Source organism: Pygocentrus nattereri, chromosome 8 (genome assembly GCF_015220715.1).
Source record: "Pygocentrus nattereri isolate fPygNat1 chromosome 8, fPygNat1.pri, whole genome shotgun sequence".
NCBI lineage: Eukaryota > Metazoa > Chordata > Actinopteri > Characiformes > Serrasalmidae > Pygocentrus > Pygocentrus nattereri.
The window spans coordinates 23,344,147-23,365,699 of NC_051218.1; the positions used below are offsets into that span (position 1 = coordinate 23,344,147).

General features: G+C 40.0%; 1 protein-coding gene across 9 annotated transcripts in view; it reads left to right on the plus strand.

Annotated features, from left to right (window-relative positions):
* Nucleotides 1–18,657, plus strand: part of elf1 (E74-like ETS transcription factor 1) — a 53,330-nt gene extending 34,673 nt beyond the window's left edge. For 6 of the 9 annotated variants that reach the window (XM_017698444.2, XM_037540503.1, XM_017698446.2 and 3 more), the window contains 8 exons: nt 3,288–3,730; nt 10,804–10,975; nt 12,020–12,127; nt 12,623–12,784; nt 13,094–13,177; nt 13,795–13,987; nt 14,757–15,116; nt 15,927–18,657. In XM_017698444.2, the coding sequence (XP_017553933.1) occupies nt 3,659–3,730; nt 10,804–10,975; nt 12,020–12,127; nt 12,623–12,784; nt 13,094–13,177; nt 13,795–13,987; nt 14,757–15,116; nt 15,927–16,707 (1,932 nt within the window). In that variant the 5' untranslated portion in view covers nt 3,288–3,658 and the 3' untranslated portion in view covers nt 16,708–18,657. The remainder of the gene's footprint in view (nt 1–3,287; nt 3,731–10,803; nt 10,976–12,019; nt 12,128–12,622; nt 12,785–13,093; nt 13,178–13,794; nt 13,988–14,756; nt 15,117–15,926) is intronic. The other 3 variants (XM_017698448.2, XM_017698449.2, XM_017698450.2) reach the window with 2 other exon arrangements.
* The last annotated feature ends 2,896 nt before the right edge of the window (nt 18,658–21,553 follow it).

Sequence of the window (21,553 nt, forward strand, 5' to 3'; positions counted from 1 at the left end):
GGCTAGCATGCATTATTGTTTATTTGTATTTATTTTAGTGTTTTTGAACAAATACATGCATACTGACCAGGCAAATGGCTTTACACATCATTTGTGCAATATATTTATATTATTGTGTGCATGTTTTTCTGATTTTCTGTGTGAAACTTTAACACCCCTTCCACTTGGGACAAATGTACATATGCCATTTTCTGCAGAATGTACTGCAGAATGTACTCCATGTAACATACTGGAGAAAATGAAACATGAAATCTAAAATATGCCATAAATGTTTGCACAGGCCACATTTTATTATTTTATTTATTTATGTATTAACATGTGAAGAAGTGTGTTCTCTGTAGAGGATGTGTGCTAATTTTCAAAATCAATAAAACGTGTAATTTGACTGGCAATTTATTAAGACACTAAATTTCAGTTGATGAGTTTAATCGAGTAATCATGACCCTCACTGCTTAACACACTTTAGAAACACACCAGGCACTTTGCTGTCCGTGAAGCATTTCAATCAACCTGATAACATGCTTTCATTTGCCAGCAGATAAACCGCAGATGGTGCAAATGATAAATGTACTCAAAAGCGTGTCTGTACCTTTCAGGGCCTGGAGTTCACTAGCTAATAGAATCGACAAGGCTTGCATTCTGGTATGTCACCATGACATGTACTTGCAGTCCCATGCTTGTTTTTCACTTCTTATTACTGTAAGCCATTTGAAAAGGAAAGAGGAAGTGAGATTTTGAGGTGGGACTGCTTTTTAGGCCAGGCTGTGTTCAGCCATGCAGAGCTAAACTGGTTCCAGTTTGTGACCTCAGGCTCCAGCTGTATGGGGAGATGACAGAGAGGGTCATCTCTTTCCAGGACTTTGGAGAAACTGTCTCTACATAGCTTAAGAATGAGGATGTGTGTGGTCTCATTAGGGGCCCAAAGGGTACAGCAGTAGCCATGGATCACTTGTGTGCATCTCTTAGCTCCCTGCTCATGGTTAAAACTTCAAGAGATTACCCTTAGCACATCTGAACTACAATATCATTTTAATTAATGGAAATGCATTTTCTCTGGAAAGATGAGTATGCATATTTTCCCTGAAATTGGCAGTATCTGCACAGTGTAACCAGAACAGCAGCTTTATCCCTCTGCTCTTGCCAGAGACTGTACCAAAGCAGAGGAGTAAAGACAGCAAGCAATTCCAGATGTAGCGCTCTTACTGTGGGAGCAGTGTGTGGTACTAATGGCTTTGGGGGATCCAGTGTGGTCAGGGCTAATGATAGGCTAATGTTCCTCTGTCTCAGGCCACCCGATCCTCCTCTCTTCCTTTCCTCTGGGTAGGTGTAGCCCAGTGTGTGGTCAAATGGTGAGGATGAGACTTCAACAGAAGGTTCTCTGAGGACTCTGGGGGGGGAAAGGACTTTTCGTTTCCAAGTAGTCTACATTAGTATTGGGCGGTATTAATTTTACCTAGAGTGACTTAATTTCACCTTGAGTGACTTAATTTCACCTAGAGTCACCTATATGTATTCACTATCCTAGGAGAACATATTGTCATTCATTTTCAAAAAAGACACTCCTAGAAAGTCCTAGGCCTAGTTGGGTTATTTAAAAATCAGCATTTGTAAAGTGTGCCAAACTCACAAGCTCTACATAATTAGGTTGAACAGGCTGCACTATGTAAGTTTAGGGGATAAGGAGACCTCTGGTGGAAATGCGTGCTTGTATGCAGTATGTGGAAGAACATATGGTAGTGTTGGTTGTGCTTCTGATGTGATCTCTGAGCAGATAAATGTGATGATTGCGAGTGCATTGAAAGAGTATTTAAAGAGAACTGAGTCCAAACTTTGTGAAGATGATGTAGCAAATAATAAAAATCGTAGGCTTAAATATGTGAAAATTTCACTCTCCTAAATCACAATTTTGATGTAAACATGTTGCCCAGTTATTGTCATATATGTTTATGAAATCAAATACTTTATGAACACTCAGCTCTGCTTTACAAGAAATATCTAAATTGTGTTTGTGAATTCATTCCATCTTAAACTCTCATAATGGTACATCGTACCTTTCACAAACTTATAATCTTATAATGCTTGGTTGTATGTGAGTCTGGCTTGTGGGTGGCGTATTCGCACTGTTAAATGCACACGCGGTTAAGCAGCAAAGTTGCTGATCACCATTTCACCATAGACATAGACTCGCTGGTCAACACTTGACATTCTTGACATTTTGACAATAACATTGTCAAAACACCCTGCATTTACCTGCAGATGGTCTCTCTCTCTCTCAAACTCTTTCATCTTCTGTACCCCACCTTGTCCCACCTGTCTCTTCAAAGGCAATTCACTCTCTGCTCCCTCTGTCCATCAGAATGGCCCTTTCAAAAGCAAATGAGCCCCACCCTGCCACAGTGGACTTGGGTCTACTTCTCTGCCCATGAAGATCCTGTCCACCCCACTCCTGTCAAGCCTCCTCCCTGTTCTTTACTTTCTCCTCCCCGTGGTGTAATCTTTAACTAGACATCCCATCACTAACACTCCCTCTCCCACCCCACACTCCCCCCACTTTTGGGGAACAGAGTGAGTGTCAAAATTATTTGAAGGAATTTGGTTGCGTTATGTCCCTCTGCTTGTGTTACTTGTTAAACAGCCTCCTGTTGTCCTTGTTCCAAATGAAAGTTTCTGTGATCAGTCTGGGTGACTCCATATCCTATGTTCACACCCCTCCAACTCCCTAAAATAGTGGGAGAGGAAGGCTGTGTATGACTGCTGGGTCTTAATGAATGAATGAATGTGAGACTTTGCAACAGGGGTAGTGTTGAGCAAATGCCTACTTGCTGTGTATTTGGATTCACTTCATCATGACTACAGAAATGGGAAATTAAAGCCAGTTCAGCTTTGCCAGTGATCACTTAATGATATAACAAGTTAAGTGTTCTGGTTCTGTCCTGAAAGAATAAACAGGAGCAAGAGTGTGTATGGGGAGGAAGCATGCTGATGGATGTGTTACTGGAAAGTGGGGTGCATTTTTCCATTCAGCCGTTTAGGTTCGGCCCAGCCAGGCTGCCTCTGAATCTTGACAGTAAGCATTTGGCTGTCTCCTGGAACGTATGAGGGCTTTGCTGCATCAGAGAGCTAGGTCTTTTCAGCCCCATCCCAGTGGTATTGTCTCAGCTTCAGGCTCACCCCACCAAAGTCTCAGACTGCCCTTGGAGATGAAAGTGATACAAGCCAGTTTTAACTTTGATCACACAGTCGTAATGTGATTTCCTCTCTCTTTCTGTCCTTTTTTTTTTTTGAAGGTGTAGATGCCGCAGATGCAGCTGGAGTGGCCCTGAGCCTGAGAGAGTGCAAGAGGAAAGCCCTCCTCCATCAGACTCCACAACCCAGAACCCATAGCCACCAGCAGGAACAGCTGGCAAACTGTGGCGGAGTGAGGGAACGTGGACAAGACCGAAAAAAGGGAACTTTGTGGTGGTGCTGTTTTTTTTGTGCCCAGTAGTGCCTCTTGTTCTGTGAAAGCGCCAAAATTATCTCAGCTGTGTACCGGCCTCTGTGCGCTTCTTGTGTGAAGGGGTGCGGTGTCTTTGGTCTGGGGAGTCTCTGGAGAGGCAGGAGTGACTGACTGTCAGTCTGAGCCCTCCCCTCACCCCCGACCCGCCGCTGCTACACCATGACCACTGCAGTCCAATCCAGTGAGCTCGTCTTCGAGTTTGCCAGCAATGGCATGGATGAAATTAACCAGGTACCCAAACATCACACCATCACACACAGCCATATTCCTCACTGAGCAAAAAGACTGGACTAGTGGTTCCCAATCCTGGTGCTGGTTACCTATGTACAGCATACTGTATTGTTTTACTACTGTAACATACTCGCTTCAATTTAGGAAGGGCACATTAATTAGCTCATTAGTTGCATTACAGCAGGAAAAACATCAAAAAATACAGCGCATGTATTTCAGACCACTGGTCAAAACCTCCGTGCTATGTATGCTGTGCAAAGATCTGAGATTTTTTTAATGTTCAGGCTATACAGTTCAAGCTGTTCATTTTTCAGCATCAGCAGAAAAAGCAGAAAGCATATTTAACAGAAAATTACTCAGAAGCCTCAACAGCTAAATATAATGTCAAAAGTATTTACCATTTTAAAGAAATCTGCAGGAATATTTTTGCAAAACCTCTGAAGTTCAGTCTTGGTTGTGGTTTCTACTTCTCACAATCAAAATTCTCCTTATTTCTGTTTCCTTCTTCATGACAGCCTTTCAGACACATAGCATTGAGTTGTCTTTTCACAGTGAAAGGTTGGTTAGAAACACCTGGGGATTTTTTTTCAGATCTGAAACAAGAATGGAGGTTGAGATTATCCTGTCCTTTTTAAATGAAAGCTTTAAATACTGGTTAGCTGATGGTCACAGTTTTAGTGATTTTCTCTCTATTATTCAATAAATTTTTTAACTACAGGATTTTCATACTGTTTATCTTTCCTCTTGTGTATATTTTTTGTCCATTTGTAAAGGTCAGTTTCAGTCTTTTGTTTCCCACCCCCGGAGGGAATTTAGTTTTAGAATAGAGAAGTGCTGAGTGGTTTTTGTTGTGGTGAAGGTGGGGGCGGTTGTAGGGTGGGAGTAGGGGGGACTGGTGGGGTGGGAGTAGGGGGAACTTTTGGGTGGTGGGGGGGTGTTGGTTAAAGGTCCTTTGATGTCTCCTCTGCTGACGTGACAGGTCTGGTTGGGCAGGGCATGGAAAAGACTGAATTTGGGGAGAGAAATGACTGTGTGGGTTTCTGGCAGGACACAGATGGAAAGTGTGTGATGGGAGCCCTCTAGTGTGTGTATGCCCGTGTGTATGCCCGTGTGTATGCCCGTGTGTATGCCCGTGTGTATGCCCGTGTGTATGCCCGTGTGTGTGTGTGAATGTGCGCATGACTGGCTGGAGTAGAGATTATTTGGGAATAAATGTAGCATCTGTGGCACAGAGGTCATTCTTTGTATTATGCAAATGTGCAAAAGAATTGGGATTGAATTCAATTGAACTGCTATATTTTCAAAAATTAATTCCACGCTGTTTTCTAAGCCTATTGTGAATCCAATTCATCTTTTACGCTTCATGGATTGTAATGGATGAACACCTTGTGAGTGTCTTTGCATATGTATTTGACCAAGCTGGATTTTTTAATGCCAGGTTTGGAATCTCTGTTTTTTTGCATTGACTTTTCCTTTTTTATGCAAGAATTTAACTTTTGCACAGTACTGTTTTTTTTTTTTTACTACATACAGTGTAGTTTAAATGCTTAGCTAATTTAATCAGAATTTACCAGTCTTAAAACTGGTCTCTCTTTAGATCTTCCTGGCTATTCATTTAGATACTAACAATAGCTTTGCCTTAATAACATGAACACATAAATATAATTAGGATTTTCATACAATTTATCTTTCTTTTCCGTATGTATTTTGACATGTAGCTGGAACCCGCTCTGAATCTGGGGTGTGTGTGTGTGTGTGTGTGTGTGTGTGTGTGTGTGTGTGTGTGTGTGTGTGTGTGCGCGCATATTTGTGATTACATTTGTATGTGCATATGTGCCTGTGTCAGTGTGCCTGCGTTTGTGTCTAATGTGTGTCATGAATGAATCAAGTGTGACCGGCCTTGCTGTATTTAGTCCTCTGAACTGAGAAAATTCAGGGTTAACCAGCATAACCTGTTAAGAGGCATTGCAAGAGACGAGGCCTGTTCCACCCTGAGCTCTACTTTTTCGTTTTTCAATAGCGCAAACCGTCTCAACCACTCCCTGCACACACGTCAAAAAATACACATTTTAAATGTGACTTAAACTCTCCATAATGGATAGACAGATACCAAAAATTGCACTGGCCACTTGGGCCACCAATCAAATCTTTTGGCAAAAATAGAAACATGTTTATCATATATACAGTTGTATGCAAATGTTCAAACACCACCATCAAATAACATTTTTTTGAAAATAAGTTAACTGATCTCTACAAGGAACAGACCCAAGTATGGCCATGGACTGTACATTGTATTTAAGATGCTGTATTTGCATCAGAGCCAAAAGATATTCGTGTGCTGCTTTAAAAAAAAGAAACATTTATTTCAAAGTTAGAGCTGGTCCGCCCTGACGTCATTCGTTCTTGGTTATTTTCATTAGGTAGGCCCACTGCTCAGCTACTAAAGTGATTACCTCTCAGTGTACCATCAGCTTGTGTGTGTGTGTGTGTGTGTGTGTGTGTGTGTGTGTGTGTGTGTGTGTGTGTGTGTGTGTGTATATATATATATATATATATATAATATATATATATATATATATATATATATATATATATATATATATATAAAACAGCATCTGTGATGCCAGGTGGATTAGTTCAGCAAGACAGACCTACGGTCACCACACCATCACATTAGCTGTTGCAGTGGTCACAGTTAATGACTTTTGAGTTGCCATTTCCGTGTTAAAAAAGAAAAAAGACAACAAGAAATCTCTAAGGCAAGTAGAAGTTTTAGTGGGTAATATTTGAAAGGCAACCGACCAATGTTTACCCTGTTCACAATGATAACAACAGAGTTGTTTTTTTGGTCTTGGTCTGTTTTTGCGTGCATGTATGTGAGTCTGTGTTGGTGTATATGCGAGTGGTGTGCACACCGCTTTTTCCACATGGCTGGTGTGGGGGAGGTGTACAGCTGCTTGTCTGGACTCTAATCAGCAGCCATGCAGGATTGGGTTTTGCAGAGTCAATAATTACTACTATAAGTCAAGACATCATGTAATGACAGTGAAATTATGTTAAGCCTGGATGTCTGAGTACAACTACTGCTGACGGCTTCTTGCATCTACTGTGAGTGAACCCAAATGGGAGCATACCTGCAGCATACAGGGCACACATGTAAACAGATCTCAAATTCACCTTGTCTTATACACACAGTAGGGCTGCACAATATATATAATTTGTGAAAGGACCCAAATCTTTCATTTTCGCTGTCTTTAATTTTTTCCCATTGAGGTCGATTTATAACATTTACACAGGTTATGTAGATATCTTTGTTTTTTAGATAATGCAACATTTATCAAAACATATGACAGTGTGACTTTTCTCCAGTATTGTTCAGCCATAATGTATCATTTGAATTTGCAATTTAAGATGCAATTTCTATCTAACATCACATATAACTGGATCAGCCCAAGGTAAATGCTTTAAACAGCGAAATCAGTCCTCATAATTGTTCTCTTTTTTAGGTCTTCGTGAATGGGGCTGTCATTCAGTTACACTTAGACTTTGCTTTAAAACTGGGACATTGTATTGTGTATATTGGTGAAGGTACCATGGTTAGAGATTGGTGGTTGCTAGAGAAGGCAGGTAAAGAAGAAGAGTGTTTAGAAGAGGGAACATGCCTCGTGATACTACTAGTTTTGTATTGACAACAGGAACAGGGAACTCAGATATGCAAATCCCTGATCTTTATCTGATATTTCCCTTTTAGAAACACGGTTGATGACAACAGTGAGGAGGAGGCCAGTTTTGAGGCAACATCTAGAGACAGAGAGTCACACTCTTTTTCATAGTCATAATTCGTAACGATTAACTGATAATCATGGACTTGTCATCAGACAAACATGTGGTATAGTCATGTAATGTTGCCTGATAAAAGCCAGGAATGCTTCCCTGTGGACCTAGACCTTTACAACTTGTGTTAGTTCTATAGTAAAGAATGTCAGGCTTTCTTATATCTGCTGATGCTGACAGTTTCCCCAGGCAGAAGAATGTTTTTTTCTAAGACAGTCCTCACCTCAGGGGTAAATGCAGTGAGGGATGCTATACCCAAACTACAAGATATAAGCGAAATGCAAGTTTTGCATGAGATGTTTTTTCCATAGCTGTAGAATGATGAGAGCAAGGAGATGTCTATTAATGCTTGCTCAGCAGTCAGCATACTAGGATTCTCCCCAGACTGTTTGCCCTGCCTCAGAATACTGCACCAAGTAAGCCAACAATTCTTTGTCTGCCTCCTACACACAGATTCACGTTTCTTGTCTATATGTGTTTAGGTCAGCAGGAGCTGCTCATAAATTGTTCTTTTCTACAGATCAACATTAGGGATGCATGATAATATTAGAGTCGCATTGGTATTGTCAGTAAAAAAAGATGCATTTGATAAAAGTTTAGAGTTGGCTGATATTTCAAACCAATATTGAATTGACATATTTATTGTACTCCAGAAGAGCAGAATGTTTGGGCTGCTAAGTGAAATGTCAGCATTTTATTCATTTTTCTGCTGTTTTAACCCTAGACCAAAACATGCTGTATTTTACTGTATAATGCTAATCCTGATGGATTTAGTCCCTGTTTTATAACATTTTATAAAATGTGTTTGTATCACCAGCTATATCTACATCGGGAGATAAAGCCATCTGCAAAAGTTTGAACACGGCATGTGTACTTGATTTCCTGTGGGAAATGCCCTCTTAAATGTGTAATTTTTTTGCTAATTGTAGTGCATGGTTTAGCCTTATTTGCTGAATTGTAATGTATTTCAAAAAATAAAACATACAATGTGTCGTATTCAGACCACATTTTACGTGTTATTTTCAATATGTAAAGTTTGAAAACTGAACAGTAATTTTGCCTTAGTGTGCAATTACAGTATTCTGCACACCCTGTCTTTGTACACACGTGTGTTCTCTGTACAGAACTTATTTTCATTAGATAATCAAACATGTAATTTGACCAGGAGCTCCTGAAAGTTTACTGATGATAAATATCGGCTATCACCCACAATTCCGAAATTGGGGTGCATTGCTAACATGTCAACAGAATTAGAGAGAAAGCACACCATGTCTTAAATGTACAACATATATTCATTAATAGTTTTAAAACAGTTCTGTGTCCATTATAGTTGAAACTGTTGAGTGCAGCACTCTGTAGTGATAGGAGAACCTGTTCATTTGTAGCTAATAAATGATTTGATTTGATTTCAAATGTCCCGGAGATCTATAAACATCTCAAATTTTTGTGAAGAATGCCATAACAATAGTCACTTGTGCAGAGATGATGGAGTAAAAAAGAAACAGATTCCAGCCAAAGATTCCACAAGGATAAAAACAGTAAGGGAAAAAATGTTGTTTTAGAGTGCTACTCAAGGGAGTGCTTTACTACTGTTGTACTCTGTAATTAGCTGCTTGCTTTTGTTAATTTACAAGTCTGTACAACTCAAGTTTTATATTGTTGCTGTAATAGCTAAACCTCATAGCTTAGTTTTTTTTTCTATTTATACCACCATTCCTCCTGGACATCTACCTTCCTGCAGGTTTCACCTCCAACACAAATCTACCACCCCTCATTCAGCTAATCAAGAATTTCTGAAGAAAGTAATTAATTAAACGTGTGGTTGGGATTGGTAGGTATGCAGGAAGATAGATTTCCAGAAGCAGGTTTGGTGACCACTGACCATTTGAAAATGTCAGCTGCCCTTGACATCTTGTAACCATTACATGGTGAATGAGCCCGTAGACATGGTTCAGAATGACTTGTTTCTTGTTTCAGAGATACAAGGTTTTGGAAAGGTGATAATATGCAAGTTCTCAGACATATCCAGCGCAACACTGTTTTGGCCTTTTGCACTCTGCTACCATCTCCTGGTGGCAGAATGCATATGTATGTATTTATTTCTCTGCCCTGGGGACATGTGAAGGTAGAAGTCCCTCAGATCATATGTCAGACCCTTGATAGTCACGCTGGACTCAAGTATAATTTAACCTCCTCTCTTAAGCTATTATATCGGCCTGTAAAAGGTCAGCAGTCCTATTAAGTTGTAGTGCTCCTTCAGAAAGAGTCTGCATCATTGATTTTCATTCATATTCTAAAGCAGTCGTTCACCTTGTTCGCAACTGCTGTTAGGCAAGGTGCAAACGGGAGCAATTCTCTGTCTCACTTCTCACTGGAGTCTGACCAAGAGCTTCTACTGGACACACACACAGACACACGTACACAGAGTGATGGCTTAGGTCTGGCCCAGTCTGGGAACAAGCAGAGCAAAATTGCAGTTGAATAGACCCTGACTCGTCCTACTTTACCCTGTCCACTTAGTGACTGTCAAATGGAGTTGAGGGTGAAAAGAAAGCATGCAAAAGAGAAAGACCTTGTGTAAATTTATGCCTAATGGCAAGATGGCTATGTTGGGTGGGGTGCCTTTTGGTTCTGTAGTCCAGCTCCAGCTATTTCCTGTGTTTCCCCCCTGTGCTGTGCTGCTGTACACCCCACCCACACAAGAATGTTGTAGTGGAAATGAAGGGCCAGAGCTGATGTTCCTGGCATCGGTTGGGGCTGAGGGAGCCTGATTGTGTTTCCCTGAAATCATGAGGCTATCTGTTTATTTCATTTAGTCATTAAGCCTCTATTGATGTAGTACTAGGCTGCATGTGCCCTGTGAATGACACCCTATTGTACTGCGAACCCTGACTGGAATCCAAACTGCTAGCAAGACATAGCTCAGTGTGTAAATCTATTATGAACACACCATTAGGCTTTCATTCTCTGTGAGCCCGAATGAAGATGATAATTATGATGTTCGGTGACCTTCATGTATGCGAGAGTATATTATAGCCTTTTGTCATCATTGAGATATGTATATTATATATACATGTACAGTGATGTAACCAGAATTATATTATAACCTACCCTGTACATTTGAAGCTTTTATAATAGTACAGATGTTATTTTAATATGGATGAATCTGTAATGTTTGTTTACTAATTGCGGATTAATGTGCTCACACTGTTTTCTCATCTCTGTGTTTGGCCCGACAGCTGGACGACCCATCAGTCTTCCCAGCGGTCATCGTGGAGCATGTGCCTGCTGCTGACCTCATGCAGGTGTATTCGGGGCTGGAAGCTGATGAGGTGACCAACGGCATCATGGTAGATACAATGCAGGACGTAGTGGAGGAGAACATTATGGTGGGAGATGTTGGGCTGTCTGGTGAGTTTGCTGTGAATAGGGATACAAATAGAACATTAATTACATAAATAACTAAGAACATCTAATTAACTACACATACACATACTTTGAACCCCACTTGAAAAGATTATATTGTACACTGTTAGTCTGGTAAGCAAGTGAAGCAAGGAAATCCTTGTACATGATGATCGGTCCTCCTGCATAGAGAAACCTGCATGAGCTGGTCCAAAAGAAGGATGTCCACTTTATTTTGGTTTCCAGCCAAATGTTCACAGAGAACCACTGGATATTACCAATGTTGCATGCCTACTATGTATATAGTTGTCATTATAGTAAATATTAAGTAATATTAGAAGCTACCACAGTATATATCAAGAAAATGGTGCAAAATCAAGAAATACAGAATAAGGCTCCGTATCACGCTCATGTGAAACCTCATAAGTTAATCTGAATCACAATCATATTGTTGAACACAGTAATTTTGCAGATGATGGTGGTTTGTCTTATTGGGGAGCTGAATGTTGTCAACAAAACAAATGAGTCTTTCCTTTGTCAATTTGCAATAATTTAACAGATGAACGATTAATCAGGTTTATACTGAGAAACGCAGCTTCATATTGGTGACAGTATTTTTGACCATACTAGCTTGGGAATAGTGCCATTCCATACACATTGAGCTCCTTGACATCCAGATGCAAGACTTTAACCACCTGTGGGACATTTTAAAGGGCCCATATCATGGAAAATGAATTTTTCTTCAAATAAAATAGTAGTTTCAAAATGTTCCATTCACTCCCCAGAACATGCACAAACTAAGATGCACATAAGACCCTGTTGTGAATTCACTGTTTCTGTGATGTGACAAATGGATACATACACCGACAGCCCACAGCAGTTTATCCCTGCCCATCTGCAAGTTATGAGCAGAGATTTTTTCTTTCAACAAATAGCATCCATTGTCATCTATCAACTTGTTATTCATATTTAGAGTGTTCGGTAAAGAACATCCTGTGTAGCAGAATTCCAGTACACCTCTAATGCAAACTCACGTTTGATTCGCTACAGTGGAGACCCCAGTGTCAGGAGCAGAAGATAATATAGAAACCACTGAGGCAGCCGAGGCTTTGCTGAACATGGAGTCTCCCAACAACATCCTGGATGAGAAACGCATGAGTATGGCCTGACTCACTGTCTATGTGGCTGTCTAAGCATGCCTAGTGCTGTTAGGAGGATTCCAGGAAGTTTCTTAAAAGCACAGGACATTTTATTCTCATGAATACAGTTTTCTATTCTCTTCCAAAAGCTTTTTCCTGAAGGACCTCTCTCACTGTGTGGAAATTTAAGGATTCTGTATCTTAATCAGAATCGTTCCTGTTTTATTTTTATGCTTTCATATAAAAGCTAATAATGTGAATATATATATATATATATATATATATATATATATATATATATATATATATGTGTGTGTGTGTGTGTATATATATATATATATATATATATATGTGTGTGTGTGTGTGTGTGTGTGTGTGTGTGTGTGTGTGTGTGTATGTATGTATGTATGTGTGTGTGTGTATGTGTATATATATATATATATATATATATATATATATATATATATATATATATATATATATATATATATATACCCTTCCTGCTTATATGTAGTTCACCCATATGGAGCTCTGCTGGAATCAGACCTGACCTACACGTCCCTACGGCCAGAACAGCTGTCACCTGATTGCATGGATGTTTCACTGGATGAAGAAACATCCTCCATGGATGAAGTTCATCAGAAGAGTCCCTCCAAACCGGCCAGGAAAAACAAAGGTACTGCAGGAATAAACAACTACCACTAGAGGGTGCTGTGGATCCACACTGTACCTTTTTGCAATATCATACTGAAACAAGAGTTGACATTACATCAATAAATAAATCAGGCTTTAAAAAAGCATATCATATTAGTTATATTACTAGTTGCTAATGAATGTGGCTATGTACTAAAACATTGCTGACCTATGTTGATCTATGTGATCGAGACAGGTTTAAAAAAAACTCCTTTATAAAAGTCCAAATCCATGCGGTATGAATTTCTGATCCCAGAGATAGAGGTTAATCATCTCCTCTTTCTTTCTGCAGTGCGCAAACCCAGAGTGGTACGCCCCTGTTCTCCCATCACCAATCCCTCGCTCCCTCTAAAGAAAAAGAGCAAAGAGGGCAAAGGTAAGTCTTGCCACAATGGGCTGCACAGAAAAAGAAAAAAATATATACACCCAAAAGCCACTCTGCTCTTTTTTTCCTTTCCACATTGTGCCGAGCGCCTCCCTGGCTGTCACCTCGCCGCTCCAGAGGGGTCGGACCAGGCCTGCTTAATTGATGGGGTGCTCTCAAATTGCTGCAGTTGTGAGGGAAATAAAAGTGATAGCGGGCTGGAGGGCACATCGATGACGTCCTGATAGAGGCCCTTATGCACGCGTCCCCAGGCTGGGCGCATACATATATATCACCCTGACATGCTGAGCAGTTCGCTCTCCAGCTTTCACTGCCAGGGTTGCTGTTTTTAACCACTTCTGGCCAAAGCACATGACAAACAAGAGTAATCTACTGCCAGGCCCTTCTAATTAATTTCCAGGCCCTTGTGCGGGCCAGAGCGAAATTGATTTATTAAGGTTATGAGGAAGAATGCTATAATTGCACCTCTGCCAATTCTGTTTGTTAAATAAAACCTGTGGAATAACGTGTGAAATATGGACACTGGCGTTTAGCTTTTTAAGAGTTTTAACTTTTAATGAGTCGACAGAGGAGCTTGAGTGACCCTTTGTTTCTTCCTGCTAATACAGGTAACACAATTTACCTGTGGGAGTTTCTCCTGGCTTTGCTGCAAGACAAAAACACCTGTCCCAAATACATTAAATGGACACAGAGAGAGAAGGGCATCTTTAAGCTGGTGGACTCCAAGGCTGTGTCCAAGCTGTGGGGCAAGCACAAGAATAAGCCCGACATGAACTATGAAACCATGGGAAGAGCACTCAGGTGAGCAGGTCACTTAGAACGTTGACCACAAGACACAGGAACAGCCTTTTCTTATCAATTATGCCAAGACTGTATGAATGTTTTTAATACACGGCTAGTATCTACAGCTTAGAACTAGAAACATGTGCTTACTGCTGTATAATGTGAACAGATAATATAAATTATTATGCACGCATAGTTATGTGCAGTCAAATGTTTTGTTGATTTTCTAAGTTAAAATATTCTACAAAAAATACACTTCTGCACATTTTAATGCATAGTCACTGTTTTATTTTCACATTTAACGTGGCCTGTACAAACAATATGGCACATTTAATATTTCATGTTTTTTTATATTTTTTTTACAATAAGTTGATATCAGCAAATAAATAGTATATGTGGTAATAGTAATGCAGAAAAATGCCATATTTAAGAATTTTTCCCCATAGAGAATGTCTAATTTAACTGTTTTGCATGTAGAAAATCAGAACATGTCATTTGACCTGAGGTATTCAAACCACTGCATATGTCTTTATTTTATACGTACCCAAAATATAATCTCCTTCTCTTTACTCCACCTGAACCTGTACAGTACTGCATTTTTTTTACATTGTATATATTTTTATTTTATGACATTTTGTTCCTGATGTTCTGTCTTTGTGTGAGCACTCACTAGAGCAAATTCCTTGTGTGTGAAAACATGCTTGGCAATACCTTTATTCTAAGACAGTCTCATGGTGTAAAAGTGTCCTTGCTGACCCACCTACTTTCTTCCTTCTCTTCAAATTAGGTATTACTACCAGAGAGGCATTCTTGCCAAGGTTGAGGGCCAGAGGCTCGTTTACCAATTTAAGGAGATGCCCACAGACCTTGTGGTCATCGATGAGGATGAGGAGCAGTGTGTAGACTCCAGCCCAGGATACGTAGGTCAACGGTCTACTCCACACAGTAGAGCTGTTGGCCGTGGGACATCCCGAGCCCAGGGAAAAAGCTCAGGCCACACGCAAGTGAGGTCAGTGAAGAGAGAGCAGAGTCCCAGCCTGCTGTACCAGAATGCCAGCAGCAAACACAACGAGCAGCTACTGCAGACCGTACATGTGCTACAGCCAAACCAGGGAGCTGCTGTTCCTGCACCTGCACATACTATGAGGTGAGGGAGAAAGAATTATTTGTGTGGGGAACATTTGAAGTAGGCCAAAAAGACAAAATAGTATATGAATAAATTTAGTTTTGAGTTTTATAAAATGTAATTATTATATTACACTATATTAAGTAACATGTTCATGCTGAGTCCAGTTTTTACAGACAGAAAATTCCTGTCAATTCTTAAAAAAGAAAACATGCATATTAGTAGCATCTTTCACATCAATCCCAAAACTGACAGACTGCAATGTTGCAAAAACTCAAATTTCTGCAGTGTACAGGTTCATTAAAAATCATGCTGCCCAGTCATGTTTGCATGTTTCCAAACAAATGGCAGCAAAACAACTCACCTTGCTTGTGCCAGATCTCAGAGTCACAAAGTTAGGGTGACTTTTTGGCAGGTCAAATTAAAAGTTTGAAAATGACCACACTGACATGCAATAAAAAATACATTTGCTGTACATAACAACCTCAAAAGGACACATTCAGAACCTTGTTGTTTTTCTCATTAGACTTTTGACGACTACTTGAATAGTTAGGATGTTATACAGTACACTACTCCGTAGTTCCGCTCTCGGCTGCCTGTGCTTGCCAAATCAGCAGAATTTTGTAATAGTAATTGAAGTGAAGTTGTACGGAAGCCTCCTAGCAATTCATGAGATTGGAAAATGCATTTTTCTGTGACTGCACAGTTCTACATTTCAGATTAATGTTCTGTCTTAATGTGGTTCAAATAGTTAGGCAGATGATTCAGTTTCTTCTGCTGATACAGATGCTCTTTCTTCATCTGCACTTCTCTTCCTGTCTCTTTCTCCAGGACCATGCCTGCCACAGTTCCCATGGTCCTTACATCTGGACCACAGACAGGAGCTCCGGTCACCCTTCAGACCATGCCCTTCCAGTCTGTCTTGGCCAATGGGGACACCTCCACCCATGGATCCCCACCGCGGGTCATCCTTCACACCGTGCCTTCCTCCAGCCCCGGGAGCAAAGATGTGCTGACAATCCAGACCGCCTCCCTGACCTCAGACAGCATTCAGTCCCTTGTGTCCAGCCTGGGCTCATCCAATGGAGGGGTCATCAGCAGCACGGCACAGCAGACTGGCTCTCTAAATGGCCTGACCCGACTGGTCACCCTTAACACCGGCGGCCAGCCAGTAGTGGCCCAGCAACCAGGAACAGTCATTGCCACTGTGCTGAAGTCTGCCGAATTGCAGAGTTTGCATGTTAAGGAGGAGATCCTGGACCCACAATACCTCCAGTCCTTGGTCAACAGCAATCCCACAGTGGTCACTCCCTTCTGCAAGGAGGAAATGGAGGCCGGGGCAGCAGAGCTCAACCACAGGACTGTTATCATTGGCACCGCCAGCCAGGCTGTACATGGACACTCGGACCCAGGCTCTGAGCTAGCCAGCAGCCCCAGCGAGGGCCTGACCCCTGTGGAGGAGCTGGAAGTGAAGAGCGAAATTGCCCTACAACCACAAACAGGGGCCAAAGAGTTGCTAGAGGGCGCTCAGGGTCTGCAGGAGATGGCTGTCACCATGCAGATACCCACTTCTCAATTCATCCAGATCAAGGCAGAATTCTCCGAGACCTAAGAATTTATGTGGTCAGGAGACCATAAAAGCGATCACCCAATGTTCTAGTAATTTAGTGAAAATTGCTGGAAGATTGCCACAGGACCGTTGTTTACTCACAATTTTTGTGATATTGTGCCTAAATTTTAATATTAAAGTATAGTTATATGATAAAAAGCTCCATCAGCTGTCTCTCTGGCATCAACCTCAACCTTCCTCATCACCTCCCATACCCCCACCCTCGCAAATCAGAGGATAGCCACGGACCAGGGATATTTCCACCATATGTGCCAGTTCAGACATTTCTTTTCTACCTGCTTCTTTAAAGATGCATAAAGACACTCCACTTAAAGAGGGGGCAAAAAGAAGAGTGAAGTCTTGACGGACAGCCGCTACAAAACCAAAAACACACCACAGACTTTTAGGTTCAAGAATAAATGCACTCAAAAGCTCACCAAACAGAGAGCGTTCACCACTGGTTTCTTGGTGATAAGGATGTCTGAATGTGACTCAATAAAAGAAGCGTGGCCTTTTGGATCTGAACTGAAAGAGTGCCATGGTGAAATGGAAGAAACAGTCCAAAATAATGTTTTGAACTTATTAGGTTATGTGAGGGAATACGCTAATGGCAAATGTAGTTTTGGGCACATAAGATTGTGCATTATACTTCACTGAAAACTCAGTAACATGGTCCTGATTGGTTTATTTTTACACCATACCACACAAATCTTTGTGTCAATATGGAAATGGGCATTCCCTGTCCCGAGAGACAGTAATTAGATGTTTGTAAATAATTACTGAATATAGAGACGTTTGAATATATAATACAAAGACATATTCCAAAATTGTCTGCTATATATGCAGATTATTTCTCCATTAGACTTTAATCCTGTTAATATGAAATGAATGCCATGGAATACAGAAAATACAGTATATAAATATATATGGTATACAATTGAGATTCAGTTTATGGCCACACATTTATTTATTTTGTGAATTTCAAATTATGTATAAAAAGCCTCATTTTTTATTGTAACAATGCAAATACGAGGGAACATACAGTGTGTACTCATTACCAAGAATCAACAATATTTTAGTTTTATCAAGTTTTTCAGTTGGAAAGATTACATTTAACCTTTCATATTTTATCTCTTTTCCAGTTTGAGGGGATACATTTAAAAAAAAAAAAAAGAAAAAAAGGGAAAAAAGAAAAAAAAGTTTTCTAGCTTTTTGAGATTGATCTCTGCCTTGGTGTTGACTGTCATATACGTATAAAGCCATTATTTTTTAAAGATCTTAAGTGTTTTGTTCTGCCCTTAAGCTGACATACTTTTACCCCATCTCAGTGAGGCAAAGCGCAATCATGCCTTGCTTTCCTTTTAAACATCTTTTGTGTGTTTTTGCTTTGTCACTGGGTTTCAGATCTATGTTGTGCCTAGTTATGTGATTTATTTATTTGTAGTCCTCTCACATCTAATGTAGTTTTCTATGTACCGCATACACAGCACACTTTCTCAGCCTTTGCCAATATGGGCTTCCCCTAGTGGATAGCGTGCATGTTGTAGCCCTATTGATTCCAGACTCAATTTGCTCTAAATTGGTAGTGAGCGAAGTTGCAGTTGGGAGTGAGTGTATGCTCAGTGGTCTCAAGTGCAGCAGCTGGGCCTGAGCCCCAGGCCTCTGCATGGAAAAAATAGCCTGGAAAGAAGGGCAACAGTGCTATGACAATCAAAGCTAAAAATTATGCAATGTTAATAAGACAATCAGTTTCCGCTTTGAAGCATTCTGTCTAGCGCAGTTCTCCAGAACGGGCTAAGCACTGGCTTTGGGGTAAACGTATGCCAACTCTTCATCTCGCCTGCTCTTCAGGAATCATTTTGTGACTATTTTTTTTCTTTCTTTCTATCTTTCTTTTCTTTTTTTTTTTAAAAAAGGAAACAAATACAATAAAGCAAATTTTGCTTCAATGAAGAATTTTTCAGCTCCTATTCACTTCACTGAAGGCAATTAAATCCTTAGGTGACAGTATGGTCTATGTCAACAACTGTGGAGCCCGCAGGGGGGATACTCGCATTGTTCCATCCTGTGGAAAACAGGTTGTTGTTCACTGTGTGTCTCTGTGCGTGTTTTTTGTCTGTTAATGGGAACTTTCCCATGTTAATGAAAACTTTCCTGTGAGGTCAGACCTACTTGGGTTTGTAGAGCATCTTGCTGAGAGTTGGTTGTGCTGAGAGAAGGGGGGTTCTTATTCCAGCCATATGTGCTCCAAATTGACTCATCTGTTCATCTCGGAGACTAAAGACAAGATGACTGCAATCTGTTAACAATGTGATTGAAGAAAAGCAAGCTCAAAAGAGCAATTATTGGGGAACAGTTTTGTATATTTATCGGTAAACTCTGTGTTTTGACGTCTTTGCCCTTTGCCCCCCTGAAATCCAACAGAAGGCCTTGCATTGGGAGCAGTAAATAACTAAATACACATGTTAAATAATGGGAGTTTTTTTTACTATTCATGCATAGTCTTTGTAAGTCTCTGTAAGGCTAAGGGAGCAACTGAATAGCCTAAAGTAAGATACTAAATAATTAACTGCTACAGAGGGAAAGATCAGCATTGTGTTTAACCCCTAACTGCAGGCTAAATTTCAGTAAGTACTATTAAAGATTTTTTAATTACATACTACTAGAAATGCCAGCAATGCTGATCACCACCAGTAGATTTTGTATACTGAATGCTGGTATTTGCCAGTTCAACCAGCTAAACCAGCGCCAGACCAGCTTAAACTACTTTAGACCATAAACTAGTCTAGACTAGCATAGAATTCATCCTGGTCTAAGCTGTTTTTGCAGCAGTGGCTTAAAGCAAATCTGATTCACACATGTTAACATGCATTTGGTTTGCTTAAGGGAGTATTTATACCTGTCAGATTTAGTTCAGTTAAACTAACCTTGGTGTGATTATTCTGTTAGTGTGGTGTGCTAGAACAAATGAGAACACTGATGAGAACTCAGGTAGGGTTAGTTTGAAATACGAACACAAAACAGCCCAAAGACATCTAAGCAGACCAAGTACAGAATAAACTACCTTTTCTACAGGTACAACACCCCTGGTCAAAGAATCTTAGAAGTAATAAGTAAAAATAAGTTAGCACATCCTTTACAGAGAACACATTTAAAGGTGCCATTTTCCTGCCAAATTTTAGTGCACAATTTAACATCTTGGCAGTTTAACACAGTGACTAAAAATAAAACGAATTATAAAATGTACCATAACATTTGCACAGGTCACGTTTTATGGTTTTTTTTTCTCCTAATATGTTGTACCCAGCAAATAAACAGTAACTGTGTATGAAAATGTGCAGACATATCTCTGTAGAAGATCTGTACTTATTTTTACTTTTTTACATTTATTTGACCAGGAGTGAGTACAACTTTATCTGTTTTGATACATGCAAAATTACTGATGTTGTTATTCCAGTACAGTTGTAGTTTTAAACAAGGTTGAGACATATCTGGAGCTTTTAGATAGTACTTGATAAACACACATCATTACGCACATAAATTGTTATATAGTAAAACGTCAAGTTTTAGGTATTGTATGGAAACAGAAAGTCACACGAGGCTATGTGTATTATATTGTGGCAAGACGACACAAAAAATACACGACACAATTTTTTGCTCTATCCTTATGCATTTTGAGTAAGATTGTAGCAAAAACATCTGCTGGGCCCTAAGGACCAGTTTAAAGACCATTGTTCATGGAGGCCCACTGCTGTGCACATTTCAGTGTTTTCACTGCTCCCAACACACCTAATCCAACTAACCAGCTCATTAACAAACCTTTTCAGAGTTGAGATGGATGTATTAAAGCAGGAATGTAAGGAATGTATCAACAGCACATCTTCAAAATATTTACCTCAGGGTATTCAGATGCTTCATTACTGCCCCTTCTCTGATAAGCTGCTGATGTGTTGCTTATAATCTTACAATACTTTGTTGGTCATCTACAAAGGACCACTCAAAATAGTGTTACCTGAAATACAAATAAGAACTCTCTGTAAGTGAATATTTTTTGTGAGCTTTGAGCCTCCTTAAAAATCACCAGTGTGTTCACATGAACAAATTTTTGGTTAAAAAAGTATGCAGGCCAATCTTCTGCCACATCAGGAATTCATTAATGCATTTGTAATATATTCAATGAACAATGCAATCTCAATATATAGCAATGCAATTGCAATATGGGAAGTAAAAAAATTGCCTTCCACCCAATGACTGCTGGGATAGGCTCCAGCACCCCCGCGACCCTGACGGAGAAGCGGCTTAGCAAATGGATGGATGGATGGAAGTAAAAAAAAGCAAGTTTTGGCACCCCTGGTCTGCTTACATCTTTTGCTGCTTCTGCATATTTTAAGGCACATTTACTATTTATTTGCTGTCTTTAACACAATGGAAAGGAAAAACAAAACGTGGCCTGTACAAAGGTTATAGCACACATTTTATTCCAGTGTGTTAAACTCTTTAAATAAACAAATTCTGCACTAAATATTCTAGGAAGACATACCATATTTCCCTTTGTTCCCTGTAGAAAACAAAATCAGTAAAACACGTGATTTGACTGAGGTTGTTCAAACTTTTTGCATACAATTGTGTTAGTCCACATACAGACCCCTGCAGTTTGACCAAAATATGCTTATATAACTTGTGTGCTTATGCATGGACTGAAATGAAGCAGAAACATTAGTGAGAGTCAGTTTAATTCATTGACACAAACTGAACAGTCCTAAATACATGCAGCCCTGTGTGTGTGGCATGACTTGTGGCAGGAACAGACATGATAGTGTATTAGTGGGATGGTGGGTTTTTTCGAGGC